The sequence below is a fragment of the Schistocerca piceifrons genome, chromosome 6 (genome assembly GCF_021461385.2).
Source record: "Schistocerca piceifrons isolate TAMUIC-IGC-003096 chromosome 6, iqSchPice1.1, whole genome shotgun sequence".
Lineage (NCBI taxonomy): Eukaryota > Metazoa > Arthropoda > Insecta > Orthoptera > Acrididae > Schistocerca > Schistocerca piceifrons.
Genome location: NC_060143.1, coordinates 421,892,142 through 421,907,158, shown reverse-complemented (window position 1 = coordinate 421,907,158; position 15,017 = coordinate 421,892,142). Strand labels below are relative to the sequence as shown.

The 15,017-nt window shown below is 44.9% G+C and overlaps 1 protein-coding gene across 1 annotated transcript in view; it reads right to left on the bottom strand.

Moving 5' to 3' along the window:
* The window catches only part of LOC124803359 (formin-2-like), a 237,603-nt gene extending 225,298 nt beyond the window's left edge, over positions 1-12,305 (bottom strand). Inside the window, exons 1-2 of the mRNA XM_047264544.1 lie at positions 12,293-12,305; positions 11,186-11,371 (exon numbers count right to left, since the gene is read on the bottom strand). Of these exons, the coding sequence (XP_047120500.1) occupies positions 11,186-11,371; positions 12,293-12,305 (199 nt within the window). The remainder of the gene's footprint in view (positions 1-11,185; positions 11,372-12,292) is intronic.
* Between the last annotated feature and the right edge of the window lie 2,712 nt (positions 12,306-15,017).

Genomic DNA, 15,017 nt, shown 5'->3' with positions numbered 1-15,017 from the left:
CCCCAAAAAAAGCTTCAAATGACTGATGTCATTTCACTGGCACTAATAAACTCGAGAACGCGATTGGCCGAGCGTGTGTCATCTGCTAAAATTGACAATATATCAGGCGACAGCTGTAGACGGGCGTGTAACGGAGTAAAATAGGGGCACTCAATTAAAAGGTGTCTTACCGTCCACAGCTGAGAGCAGTGGGGACAGAGTGGGGGAGGATCACCGCTTAAAAGATGTTGATGGCTAAAACGACAGTGCCCTATCCGGAGTCGAGTGAAAATTACCTCCTCCCGACGACGCGTTCGGGAGGAAGGGGTCCAAGCACAAGGAAGAGCTTTCACGTCCCGCAATTTATTACGGGGAAGTGTCGACCAATGTGCGTGCCATAAAAGAACAACACGATGACATAAAACGCTCCGTAGATCAGCGAAGGGAATCGATTGAATAGCTGGCTGAAGAAGAGAGACTGCAGCGTTAGCCGCCATATCGGCCGCCTCATTTCCACATATACCAACGTGTCCCGGGGGCCAGAGGAACGCCACCGAGACGCCCCCCAGGTGGAGCAAGTGCAGACAGTCCTGAATCTGGTGGACCAGAGGGTGGACAGAGTAAAGAGCTTGGAGACTGAGGAGAGAGCTGAGAGAATCTGAGCAGATAACATACTGTATCTGCTGATGGCGGCGGATGTAGTGGACAGCCTGGAGAACAGCGTAAAGCTCCGCAGTATACACCGAACACTGGTCGGGAAGCCGAAATTGATTTGGGGTGTCACCAACAATATAGGCACTCCCTACACCAAACGATGTTTTTGAGCCATCAGTGTAAATAAATGTGGCTTCCGTCATTTGTGCACATAGAGCAGAAAATGCCCAAAAATAAACAAGTGAAGGGGTACCATCCTTGGGAAACTGACAAAGGTCACGGAGCAGGCAGATCCGGGGATGGAGCCAAGGCGGTGCTGTACCCCAAGTTGTCAAGAAGGTTTTAGGAAAGCGGAAGGAAAGAGAATGGAGCAGTTGACGGAAGCGGACTCCCAGTGGTAGTAGTGAGGAGGGTTGGCCTGCATACCCTACATCAAAGGAGGCGTTGAAAAAAATGTCATGGGCTGGATTAGCAGGCATGGAAGACAGATGGCTAGCATAACGACTCAGGAGGACTGCTGAACCTCCGCTGTCCAATCGGCGAGCAGTCTCAGCATAAAGGCTTTCCACAGGGCTGGTGTAAAAAGCTCCAGACACAAAACGTAATCCACGGTGGTGGATAGAGTCGAGATGCCGAAGAATAGACGACCAAGCAGAGGAGTAAACTATGCTTCCATAGTCCAATTTCGAGCGCACTAAGGCACGATAGAGGCGGAGAAGGACCACTCGGTCCGCTCCCCAGGAGGTACCATTCAGGACACAGAGGGTGTTGAGGGATCGCAGACAGCGAGCCAAAAGATAGGAAACGTGGGAGGACCAGCACAGTTTTCTGTCAAACATAAGACCCAAGAATTTAGTGACGTCCAAAAACGGAAGGATGACAGGTCCTAGATGTAAGGAGGGTGGAAGAAACTCCTTACATCGCCATAAATTAACACAAACGGTCTTACTGGGAGAAAAACAGAAGCCGGTTTCAAAGCTCCAAGAGTGGAGGCAATCGAGACATCCTTGAAGACGTCGTTCAAGAAGGCTGGTCCGTTGAGAGCTGTAGTAGATCGCAAAATCGTCCACAAAGAGGGAGCCCGAGACATCAGGAAGGAGACAATCCATAATTGGATTTATGGCAATGGCAAACAGTACAACACTCAGCATGGAGCCCTGGGGTACCTCGTTTTCTTGGGAGAAAGTACGGGAGAGAGAGTAGTGTTCACCCGCACTCTAAATGTGCGCTCTGCCATAAATTCGTGAAGAAAAAGGGGCAGCCGACCTCGAAAGCCCCAAGAGAACAGTGTGCGGAGGATGCCTGTCCTCCAACAGGTATCGTATGCTCTCTCCAGATCAAATAATATTGCTACTGTTAGGCGTTTCCGGAGAAAATTGTTCATGATATAAGTGGAGAGAGCAACAAGATGGTCAACTGCAGAACGATGCTTTCGGAATCCGCATTGGGCAGGTGTTAAAAGACTTCGGGACTCCAGCCACCAAGCTAAACGGCAATTCACCATACGCTCCAAAACCTTACATACACTACTCATGAGAGAAATGGGGCAATAGCTAGAGGGGAGATGTTTGTCCTTTCCAGGTTTCGGAACAGGAACGACAATAGCTTCCCGCCATCATCTGGGAAACGTACTGTCAGTCCAAATTCGATTATAAAGGCAAAGGATGTAACACAGACTATGGGTTGGTAAATGCAGCAACATTTGGACGTGGATACCATCCGGTCCTGGGGCAGAGTAGTGAGAAAAAGAGAATGCATGTTGGAGTTCCCGCATGGAGAAAACAGTATTGTAGCTCTCGCGATTTTGAGAGGAGAAAGCAAGAGGTCGCACTTCCACTGCATGTTTCTTCGGGAGAAACGCTGGCAGGTAATTTGAAGAGCTCGAAATCTCAGCAAAGTGCTGACCCAATGAGTTAGAAATTGCGACGGCGTCCACTAATGTATCATGCCCAGAAACCAAGGAGAAACTAGGTGCACCTGATAACCGTCGAAGCCGACTCCAAACTTCTGAGGAGGGAGTGAAGGTATTAAATGAGCTAATAAAGAATTTCCAGCTTCCCTTCTTGCTATCGCGGATGATGCAACGGCATCGCTCACGGAACTGCTTATAGTGGATACAGTTGGCCAAAGTTGGATGGAGGCGGAAGACGCGAAGAGCACGTCGCCGCTCACGTATTGCATCATGGCACGCCTCGTTCCACCAAGGAACTCGGGGGGCGCCGGGGCAATTCGGAGGTGCATGGTATTGAATGTTCCGCAGCTGTAAGCATAACATTGGTAATATGTGTGACCTCATCGTCGACGCTGGGAAGGTGACGTTCATCGAATTTCGCTAGAGACGAAAATGTGTCCAATCGGCTTGGGCAAACTTCCAGCGTCGCGGGCGCATATATGGCAGTTGAGGTTGCAGTCTAAGGACACATGGAAAGTGGTCACTCGAGTGTGTATCGTCAAGGGCGAACCATTCGAAGCGCCGAGCTAGCGGAACAGTACCGACCAAAAGGTCCGAGTGAGAGAAATTTGTCGTGGAGGCAGACAAAAATGTAGGGACCCCATTGTTGAGGCAAACTAGATCCGCTTGGTGGAAGACGTCTAGCAATAGTGAGCCACGTGGACAAGGATGTGGAGAACCCCAAAGCGGATGGTGGGCATTGAAGTCCCCAACCAGCATATAGGCGGGTGGAAGCTGACCAAGAAGATGAAGGAGATCAGCTCGTGCCATTGGTGTGGATGATGGAATGTATACCGTACAAAGAGAGAACGTGTATCCAGAAAGGGAAAGACGGACGGCGACAGCTTGGAAGTAACTGTTTAAGGGGATTGGGTGATAATGGAGAGTATCATGGAGAAGAATCATGAGTCCTCCATGGGCTGGAGTGCCTTCAACAGAAGGGAGATCAAATCTGACGGACTGAAAATGGGGGAGAACAAAGCGGTCATGGGGACGCAGCTTAGCTTCCTGAAGACAGAAGATGACCAGCGAGTAGGAACGTAAGAGGATCGACAATTCATCCTGATTGGCTCGAATGCCGTGGATATTCCAGTGGATAATGGACATAGGGTGAACAGAAAATGGAGGAATGTGATCAACGCTGCTGTCAACTCATCGACTGCTCAGAGCTTGCGACCAACAGCATGGAATGGCATTCAGCCGAAGGCAGAAGATCCTGATCCATAAGTTTTTCAGGAGCAGCTCCTGCCACCAGTGATCGGCCAGTTGATCGGCCGCCAGCAGTGCGCCTCGGTGACACGGAAGACGGCCGAGGGCGATTTCCGCCAGGTGGTGCTGTAGATGGGACACACCTTGGTGGAGAAGGAGATGAACTGGGTTTCTTAGTAGCCTTCTTGGAAATATGATGTTTAGAAGGAGGTGGAACCGATGGTTGTGAAGTGGGGGTACGTAAAAAGTCTTCACAAGTATGCTCTTTTTTCGAAATCTTGGTGTCTGACTTTTGGGCTCGAGATTTAGCAGAACCCAATGAAGGGTGAGCCATAGAGTGGACAGGCGAAAGTGGTGAGGTTGAACGGGCGATCTTTGCGCTGGCCGATCTGACGACCGTGGCACTAAAGGCGAGGTCGCAAGTCTGCGTGGCCACCTCCTTTGTTGGCCAAGGCGAAGCACAGACAGTGCTGTATTTTCCTGTCTGAGGCACGGTAGGCTGTTGACTGGCGAATAATTTTCAAGCAGCGAAGGTCGACACCTTTTCCTTCACTCTGATTTCCTGGATGAGCTTTTTGTCTTTAAAAAATGGGGCAATCTCGAGAGGAAGCAGCGTGGTCACCCATACAGTTCATGCAGCGCGGGGATGGAGGTGGACAAGCACCCTCATGGGCATCCTTGCCACACGTAACACATTTGGCCGGATTGGAACAGGACTGGCTGGTGTGATTGAACCACTGACACCGATTGCAATGCGTAGGGTTTGGGACGTAAGGGCAAACGGAAATTATCTCATAGCCTGCTTTGATTTTCGATGGGAGTTGAACTTTGTCAAATGTCAAGAAGACAGTGCAGGTTGGAATGATGTTCGTGTCAACCCTTTTCATAACTCTATGAACAGCCGTTACGCCCTGGTCAGACAGGTAGTGCTGAATTTCTTCGTCAGACAATCCATCGAGGTAGCATGTAGAAACGACTCCACGCGAGGAATTTAAAGTGCGGTGTGCTTCAACCCGGACAGGGAAGGTGTGGAGCAGTGAAGTACGCAGCAATTTTTGTGCTGGAGGGCACTGACTGTTTCTAACAACAAGGTGCCATCCCGTAATATGGAACAAGACTTTACAGGACCTGCAATTGCGTCGACACCTTTCTGAATAATGAAAGGGTTGACCGTGGAGAAGTCGTGACCTTCGTCAGACCAAGAAACAACAAGGAACTGTGGCAACGATGGAAGAACTGTCTGTGGCTGAGACTCAGTGAACTTACGCTTGTGAGCAGACATAGTGGAAGGTGAGGAAACCATTGCGGAAGAATCCCCCATGATTACCGGCGTCTCCGATGGCGCACTCCTCCCTTGTGGGGGCCCTCTCTGAGGGCACTCCCGCCTTAGGTGATTGTTCACACCTCAGGTCACACCTCCCGACAAACAGACGGAGGGACCAATCGGCACTTTCGGAAGGTATCAGCTCGCGTAATCACCCCTGCCTGGGCCTGGCCGTTACCAGGGGGTACGCACGTGTCCTACCTGTCTACCCGGGGTGGGGAATTACACGTTACCCTGTCACTGGCTACGCACAAAAATGCGTGGGTCGGCCTTCAGACACACACAGGGAGGAAAAAAGAGAAAGGGAAAGGGAAAAACAAAGAAAGGGAAAGGAAAGAAGAGAGGTCTCAAACGCCGCAGTGGAGAAAGGGTAAAGAGAAGAGGTAAGGAAAAGAGATGGACAAAGGAGGATGAAGACATACAAGTAGAGAAGGCGAAGAATGCGTTACATTTATGAGCATCTGTCTCCAGACGTAGGCACAAACCATACTCCCAGAGGGGGAGAAAGGGAAGGAAAGAGCAAGAGGTGAGGGGAGGGGGTTGAAGATGGGGATAGGGAAGGATGCGGAAAAGTAAGGTATGCAGCCCAGAAAGGAAGGAGGGCCACATTAGCTCGGGGTCCTGTGCTCGCTACGCACGTATCCACAAAAGAGTTGTGGACCCCCTGGGGGGGGGGGGGGGGGTGAATGTGGGGTAGCCATGTAAGCTTTTTATCAAAAATAAAGCCCAAGAAACGGGACTTTGCTACAACATCAAGGAGATGGTCGTTTAAATAAAGTTAAAGATTTAGGTGTACAGTAGGTCAACAAAAAAAAAATGCACAACACATTTTGCAGAGAGAAAACTGGAATCCATGGGAGGTGGCCCACACAGAGGCCCATCCAATGGCACCTTGAAGCCGGTGCTCAGCAGATCCTACTGAGTGGGAGCTGCACCAGATGCAAAAATTGTCAACACACAATACTGGGGTAACCAGAGGCTCAGCAGAGATTACTAGCCCATTGATCGCTATGAAGAAGAGAGTGATGTTTAGCACAGAACCCTGTGGGATACCGTTCTCCTGAATCTGAAGAGTGTTGAGTGAAGTGACAAATCAAACCTGGAAGAGCTGGTGAGATAAAAACTCGTGGATAAAAATCGGAATTGGACAATGGAAACCTCAGTCATGGAGGGTAACTAAAATGTGATGGTCTCCAGGGATGAAAAACACACCTTTTTACTCAAGGAGGTTGGTCTCTGAAGGGTGTCGCTTAAATTGTTGCATCACCTATCAGAGTCCTGGCCAGGAACTGCAACACCTTGGTCACCATGGTACTGGTTGACGATAAGAAGGACCTCCTTATAGAGGGACAGCAGTGTCAGCAGAATGAAGAATAGTGGCAGAGATGCCTTGCATGATTGCACCAGTGGAATTCGAGAGGAAGTTGTTGAAGTGCACAGCAGATGTATGTAAAGGCCAACTGGCCCTGCAGAATGCCCAATGTAGGGGCCTGTCTGCCTGGAAGCAGCAGGGGAATGACAGAATCACCAGGAAGTGTTCACTGTCACCAAGGTCATCATGGGATGACCAATGTAGGGAACCCACGAGAGCAGGGGAGGAGACCATGAGATCAGTAGCAGAAAAGGTCCCATGAGCAACACTGAAGTGGGTAGGGGAACCATCACTGAGGAGTCACAAACTGAGGTCAGTAATAAGCTGGTCATTTTGGTGACCCCTAACCAGTGAAGTGACATTCCCCCACAGTAGGTGGTGGGCATTGAGTTCCCAAGGAAGAGAAACAGGGGCAGGAGTTGCTGGATTAAGGCAGTCAGTTCAATGAAGGGAGTGGCCTACCTGGAGGGAAGGAAACATTACAAATGATGATTGCCCGAGTCATTTGCACTCAAACCACTATTGCTTCCAAGTTGGTACATAGGGAGATCCAGTCAATAATGAGATAGAAATGAACCGAAGTGCAGACCCCGCCAGTTGCTACCCCAGGGCAGGCACAGTTCTGACAGAACACCCGATAATCATGAAGTGTTGGAGAGTGATCATCATGGAAATGCATTTCTTGAAGAACAAGACAGAATGCAGAATAGGAGACGACAAGACTTTGTATTTCCGGTAGGTGATGATACTGTCCATTTCAATTTCACTGGATGATCATGTGAAGAGTCCAGGCACAGATGGTGCTTCTCGTGACTGAGTGGTGGTAGGAGTCTTCCAGCCTGAGAGACATTGGGGAAAGGGTTGCTGGGAGGGGGCCCAATAACTGGCAGGTGCTGAAGAAGGTGGGCACTTCTTCAGCCAGGGATAGAGAGTGGCTCCTGGATGGGAGGTCGTGGGAACTACAGGGGAGGGGGAGGAGGATGGGAGAGGGGGGATGGGTCTGGGGTAAGAGGGGAAAGATTTTAACAGAGGCAAAAGTGGAAAATAGTGACATTAGATGGAGTTTTTCATACTTCTGGCTAGCCTCAGTGTAAGGCAGATGATCCAGGGACTTTACTCTTGGATATTCTTTTGTCTCTTGTAAGCCAGGCAATGTGGCAAATGAGGGTAGTGGCGATAATGGAAACTGACACACAGGCAGGTGGCGAAACACAGGGGCTTCCCTCATGGAGTGGGTGTCCACAATTACCTCACAGAGGATCTGTCACGTAGCGGGAAGACATATGCCCAAACCACAAGCACCAAAAACACTTCACGAGTGGTGGGATGTATGGCTACACATCACGTCTTTAGCACATAACCTAAACCTTCTCTAGGAGGTACCCCCTCAGAAACCAGAATGAAGGTGCTGGTGTCAGTATGGTTGTCTTTGCAACATTTCGCGTTTTTTGACGTAAATATATATATGTACTCTTTTCTATTTATTTTGGTTTTGTTTTTGTTATTGCTCGCGTAATAACGCATATACGAAAAGAGCCGCGAAACACCTTTTAGTAATGCTGTGCCAAGAATTTCTTTATAATCATTAATTTTCAACAAAACAGAATATATTGGGTTCTTATTGTTCTGTATCTGGCTTTCTATTAAAGGAACTTTTTGGTTACTGTAACTCACTATAAAAAAATCAACATATCTTCCCTACTTTATAGTTATTGAGAATGAAAATTACTTTGTTATGAAATACTGATGTTACAGTTCGCAAAGATTGCTCAACATTTTGCAGTGGATTTTTGTTAAGCGTAAAACACCAATAATTACCACGACTAGCACAAGAACATGAGACTATTATCGGAGAAAAATACGTTTTCACTATAAGGTTTGCCAGACCAGAACTAAGCACAACAAAATTCCTATTATGTTACGAAGGTAAATTATCTCTTTTGTACTGTTAGCAATATATTATCAGCAGCCCGCATCAACCTGCAAAACACATCATAAAATCTGCTGCTCTGCTCTGCAAGTCCGGAAGCTGAAAGAGATTATTTTATTTCACTATTACCTTCCCGCTTCTTTGCGGTATGATCGATTTCTTTTAGTGCAGTTTGAATGCGCCGCGGCAGCGGCTTGTTCGTTCGTACCGCAGCTCTGCACCACGGATAATATTTAAATAACTGAAAATGTCTTAAAAGGATGGGATAATAATTTAAGCAAGCTACTACAAATAATAATGCAAGGTTTCATTAAATAACTCTATTCAAAACATTCAAATATGTTAACTTATCTACAATACACACCTTTTTTAAAAATAAGTCGTAATGGCGTACATTGCTTAACCATAACAAAAGAAGACTACGTTAGCATGTACAACTGCGACACAGGCTATCTTACTCCCGTAACTCCAAGAAGAAGACAAAGAAATTAATGTTCATGCTGTATTATTTATACTAGTGATGTTTTTCATCTGTGTATGATATTTATCGTCTGTGCGGTTTCAGTACTCGCCGACACAGATATTATCTAAAATAAATAATAATAAAAAAAAAATACATAATTCCATACAATAACAGAATACGATGCTCAATATTTTCTCTTTACTACAAAATATGTCTTTTGCTAAGGGACGTTACAAACACTTCTGCACAAGTCAAACAAAATGAACACTGCGTCACTCCAGATTGCCCCAAAGTTCCTCATCACTTTGCAGGATGAGGTCTGTATGAAAAATCACTCTCTGCACCATATTCAGAGATTGGTAAGAAGTAATAGACACTGGGATATTGTGAAGACAATCACAAACATGAAGAGATGTAAATTGAACAGCAGAAGAGGCTTTGAGCAACAGCGAGCCCAACCGCATCTTACTAATAGACTCCATGTCACCAAACTTTTCCTCAGTATTCTCCACAAAAAAACAATGACTTTGTGGGGGTGAATGTGTCCCCATCCACCCTAGTACAGACGAGGTAATGGGGAAAGGGTTTTGTCTCAAGACGGTGAGGCTGGTCGTCCTCCCATGCTGTGGCCAGGAAAGGGAAATATGCTGGGTCATACAAAGCAGCATTCAATGATCCTCACCATTTGAAGAGACAGCCATTTGAGAACTGCCAGATTTCTGCAGCTTGATACACTTCATCTGCCAAACATTCTCCCTGATACCACTCCGATCAGGGGCTCTCCCCTTGGGGTGCCACCCAGCTACAACAAGGGCCATCTAGCATGGCTGCCATTGCTGGGAGTTCCGATGCTCCAGGAAGACAAGCAACCACCCCTTCACATACACGGAGGGGGAACAGCTCAGGTATCAGTAATGTGATCCCTGTGTTGTCAGATGGGTACGCAACAGCCCCACCACACAGACTGACTACACATCTGGTGACCTAGCAGGATAGAAGGAAGCTATACAGTGGGGAAGGGAGAGAGGAAGGAAGGGAGGGAGGAGAGCAATCCACACTGTAGACACTAGGGAGGGAGTTCTTCCCCAAATGGTTCACACTAAAAATGGAAAATTTAGAAGTGGCCATCAAATCTCAAGCAGGGACCTAAATGCCAAAAAAGATGAAAGAAACATGAAAATACAAGAAACCAGGTGGATAGCCAGGTCGATATAAATCAGAACACCGAGGGAGGGGAAGGAGGGGGCCAGAAGGAAGAATCGGAGATAGGGAGGGAGGGCAGGGTGAAGGAAATGCAGCCAGGGAAGGAAGAATTGTCCGTAATAGCTCCAGGTCCCATGCGTGCCACCTACAAATTCCTGAAAGAATCATGAGGCCCCTGGTGGGCTACTGTATATAGCCGCAGGATTGATTTGCTCACCAGTATATGGGTAGGATGGTGAAACCTGTTTTCATACCTTTCATGAACAGGATATATGGAATGTTCCAGTTGAATCATGCAAAGACATAATGGTTGATTATAATTAAACTGCAGCTATTCACAGATCCCAAATGTAGGCTGTAATTATTGTGTGGCAGCAAAACTTTGTAGATATTCTAATGCATTAATGTGGAACTGATTCACAATGAAAAAAATTTGTTCAAATTTTGGCTAACTGGTCCTGCAGATGCAAGAAAGACATCTAGAAATGTTTCCATATGGAATGGATTAGGAACAGGATGTGGCCCGAAAAGTTCAAACAAGTGAGAAAGGCATCACGATGATTTTATTATTAACTGCCACTTATACAGTTTGTTCAATAAGAGCAGCAGAAACATTGATGGTAAGTTGTAAAGTGTCAGATTTGCACCTGACCAAAATTTTAAATATTTTTTTTTCCCAGCACTAATCATTTCCGTATTTCTCCACCAACATATATACTGAGTTTCATTGTCATATGATAACTGCAGATCACACTGGACCTCCATGAATAGTCGGACTTTAATTATAACCACAAGGCAGTATCACAACGACCTCCAACCAGCAATCTTCATGAGTGGATAAGCATGTATTTCAGACACAGCAATAAATTTCTCAGTATGACATAAGGTACTGTTTGCTATCATCCTGCAATGAATAGAAGAGTATTCATATGCATGGGAGGTCACACTGATACCGATATAGATGACTGACATAAGTTTCAAATGGAATCGAAGTTATACCAGCTATGTGAATAAAATTTGATTAATATTTGACTGCTCCTTCATGGTGTTCCTCTTTCCATTATCATCAGTATGTGGTGCAACTGGGGAGTTGATCTTACCTTTGAACTTCTGGTAGATCTGGAAATCAAGGTTCTCTGGCACCAAGCGTGGCCGCCTGACCCTCTGCTCAAGCATACTCTTATCTGCTGTGAGGCTGGCCACCTTCCTCAGCACACTGCTGTTAGGAATCGAGTTACTCAGTGATGAGTGGTGGAATGTGTCCACCATCCGCTGCTGCTGCATACCTGCCGACAAAAACATCAACACCATCAGCAAAGGTGGCCTCTACCTTAACAGCAATCAAGAATTTTTGAATCCATGCACAAACATCAGTAATTGTACCTATTACAGATTTAAGACCATGAAGGGCTGGACTAGAACTCTGATATAGTCTTTCATCTCCACTCTTCTATCTATCTAAAGAAAAAACAATGACAGAAATGAAAGTAAGGTTTGTGAGTGGGATCAGAAATCAGGTTATTAGTGATAAGATTCTCTGGCAACATTGCCATTCCCACAGAAAATGAATTCAGGGCATGTTGAATTGTAATGAATAGTCTAATGAACACAAACTGTGGATTGAGATTAAATCTAAGAAAGATGAAAGAAATGAGAAGTAACAGAAATGAGAATCACGAAGCAGAGCAGGCAAAGAATTATACAACTTAGTAATCAAAATAAGAGGAAGGACAACATACAAAGCAAACTAGTACAGCTGCAGAAGTCATTCCTGGCCAAAAGTAGTCTGTTAGTGTAAGACTATAGCTTTAATTTGAGCAATACATTTCTGGGAATGTACATTTGCAGCACAGAATTGAATGGAAGTGAAACATGGAATGTGCAAAATTTGTAAAGAAAAGAGAATTTGGTACTATAGAAGGATGTTTAAAAATAAATGGACCAATAAAATAAGGAATGAGTTGGCTCTCTGCACAATAAGCGAAGAGAGGAACATTTGGAAAAAACTGATGAGAAGGGCAGGCACGTGGTTACTGTAATACATCCAAAATAGGAACTGAAGATGTTGGTTGCAGGTGTTACTCCCACTAGATAGTTGTTATTTTACCAAGCTACACTGGGTTATGCTGTGTCTAATCAAAGGGAATGATGTTGGTACAAACACTTGGTATTCATTATTAATTGGCATTTAAGATACTTTGTGTTACCTTGGGAGGCCATTGCTGTGGGTGATACAGAGTAATTATAAGTTACTGTTTTATGGCTTGATTTGATTTTTGTATACCTCACTTGGCTGCCCTCATTTGAACGAGTGTTCTAGCACACTTTGTGTTATGCTGATTTTAATTTCAGATAGTGTAAATACTAGTTAGAAATTCAGATTACATGAGAGTATTTTTATTACTGCTGATGTTTTTAAAGAAATGGATATGTTATACATTTATCACCTTAAGGCCATTTCTTTAATTCCGTTCATGCTGTTTGATCTTTTATATAAAATTTTTGCCTTATATTGTTTTAATAATTTCACAGTTTTGGGTTCTTACACATTGTAGTAATAAAATTTTAACATGAGTCCCATTCTTGATTGGGTTTTGTTTTCAATGCATATTTTTGTGCTGACAATAAAAAATTTGTAATTTTTGGAATATTGTCATGTACACATATCGAACCCAACACCACTCCCACATCATGGTTACTGGAAACATGGAAATTATTGAGAATCTAGTAAACCTTATCAACAAATTTTGAATTGAAATAACACAAATCAATGTACTATCAGTGTTAACTAATGCTTCCTAGAAATGCAACTATTGGGTAAAGCTGTGTATTGACTTGCATGTCTCCAACAGAGGTATCTCTGTCTCAAACACAGTTTTAATACCCCCAGCAGTTTATGTAGGAATGGAATCAGTAAAACATGAAATACTCTCCACCATGCACCATGTTGTTGTTTGTGGAGCATAGATGTAGGTGGAAACAATTTCATCTTGCTAAAGGAAAGTGCCTCTAACAATACTGCCACAAATTCTATAAAGTGGTTCCTGTCCAACGCTCCAATGCATCTGAAGACACTGAAGTCTCCTGATGTAAAAACATTGAGAGTTTGTACCACATCTTAAAATCCTGATCCAAGAGCAACAATTTTTGCACATTATGGCAATGGTGAAACAACTTCCAGTAGCCTAGGGCAAAATAATGACAAGTAGTCACCAAAAATGATAGAAGAATTAATAAAATATTCCAAGCAGTACCTCAAAGAACACACAGCATACAGTATCTGATAAAAAGTATTCAGACAACTTCCTGTAATGTGGAATTGACCATCAGATGCCACGAGAGGTGGTCCTACCCATGTGGAAGAAGGCAGTGAGTACTGTGTTATAAGAAGAGGAGCAGAACACTAGAGTGAGACAGAAAGGAGAGCTCAGTTACTTCAAATGTAGACTATCACTGAATGTCACCAGAGTAACAACTTCATCAGGTAGATTCCAATCCTTGTACAGCTGCCGAAGACCACAGTTCGTGACGTGGTTCTCGACATACGAAGGAACAAACACAGCTAAACCAAGATGATGCAAACCCCATATACTCATGGACAGGACCATTAAGAATTATGGACAATGTGAGTAAAATATCATATGAAATTGGCACAAGGAATCACTGTAGTTCCAAAATGCTACCAGCAGTCCAGCTTACGCAATGGCTGTGCATAATGATTTAAAAATAATTGGGCACAGTACTTGAGTAGCTTTTCATAAGCCACACACTTCTGTTGTCAGTGCCAAGTGACATTTGAAGTGGTGTAAAGAGAAATGCCAGTCGTCAATGGATGACTGACAATGAGTAATTTGGGGTCGTGAATCATCCTTTACTACGTAGCAATGCCATGGAAGGTGTCGGGTTTAGCGGACATCTGGAGAACATTAACAGCCATCATATGTAGTGCCAACAGTGAGGTACGGAGGAGGTAGTGTTGGAGTATGGGAGTGTTTTTCATGCTCAAGTAAACACAAGATGCTGAAGGATATGAATACATTTTATGGGATTTTGTACTTTGTACAGTAGATGATCAGTTTGGAAATGATGACTTGTTTGATCAGTTTGACAATGCATCCTGCCACAAAGCAGCATCTGTGAGGCAATGCTTTGTGGACAATAATGTCCACTAAATGAACTGGCCTACCTAGAGTCCTGATCTGAGCACAACTGAACACCTTCGGGATGAGCTAGAATGTTGACATCACTCCAGATCCCAAAATACATCACAGCTTCTCTGCTCTCAACTCTTGAGGAAGAATAGGTTGTCATTTCTCTGCAGATATTCAGACATGTCATTGAAAGTGTCCCTCAAAGACTTCAAGCTGTCATAGAGGTGAAGGGTGCACACAACCCATATTTATGTCCACTAATATGGTGTTTGGATACGTTTGCTCGAATGATGCGTGTTTACAATGATGCTTAGTATGACAATGTATGCCAATTGTTTTCTTTAGGTTCTTTGTGTTGCTATGTGGTATCATGTATCAATACCAACCTACCAGCATCTTTAGGTTGGCAACAAAATTTCAAGTTTCAGTCAGACACCACAGGGGTCGCCTAGTATCTGGCGGACCCGATGGTGCACGCCCCCTTAGCAGTGCCTCCAGTGACTCTGGACTATGACTGCCCTCTGCCACTATGATAAAGGGTGGCCAGCAGCGAACACTCAAGCCATTGACACTTTGAGCTGCTTCACTATGACATCATTTCTCGTGCTTACTTCAGGAAGCATAGTCCTCACTGATATTAAGAGAGCTGGACACTATTGCTTGCTGCATTGTTTGTAATGAATCTTCATATGCTTGGTGAGAAACAAGTTAAGTAAATCATCTATCTGTTGTGTTAACTTGTTGACTAATCATTTCTGCTCTGTCCAGCTTTCCTACGATG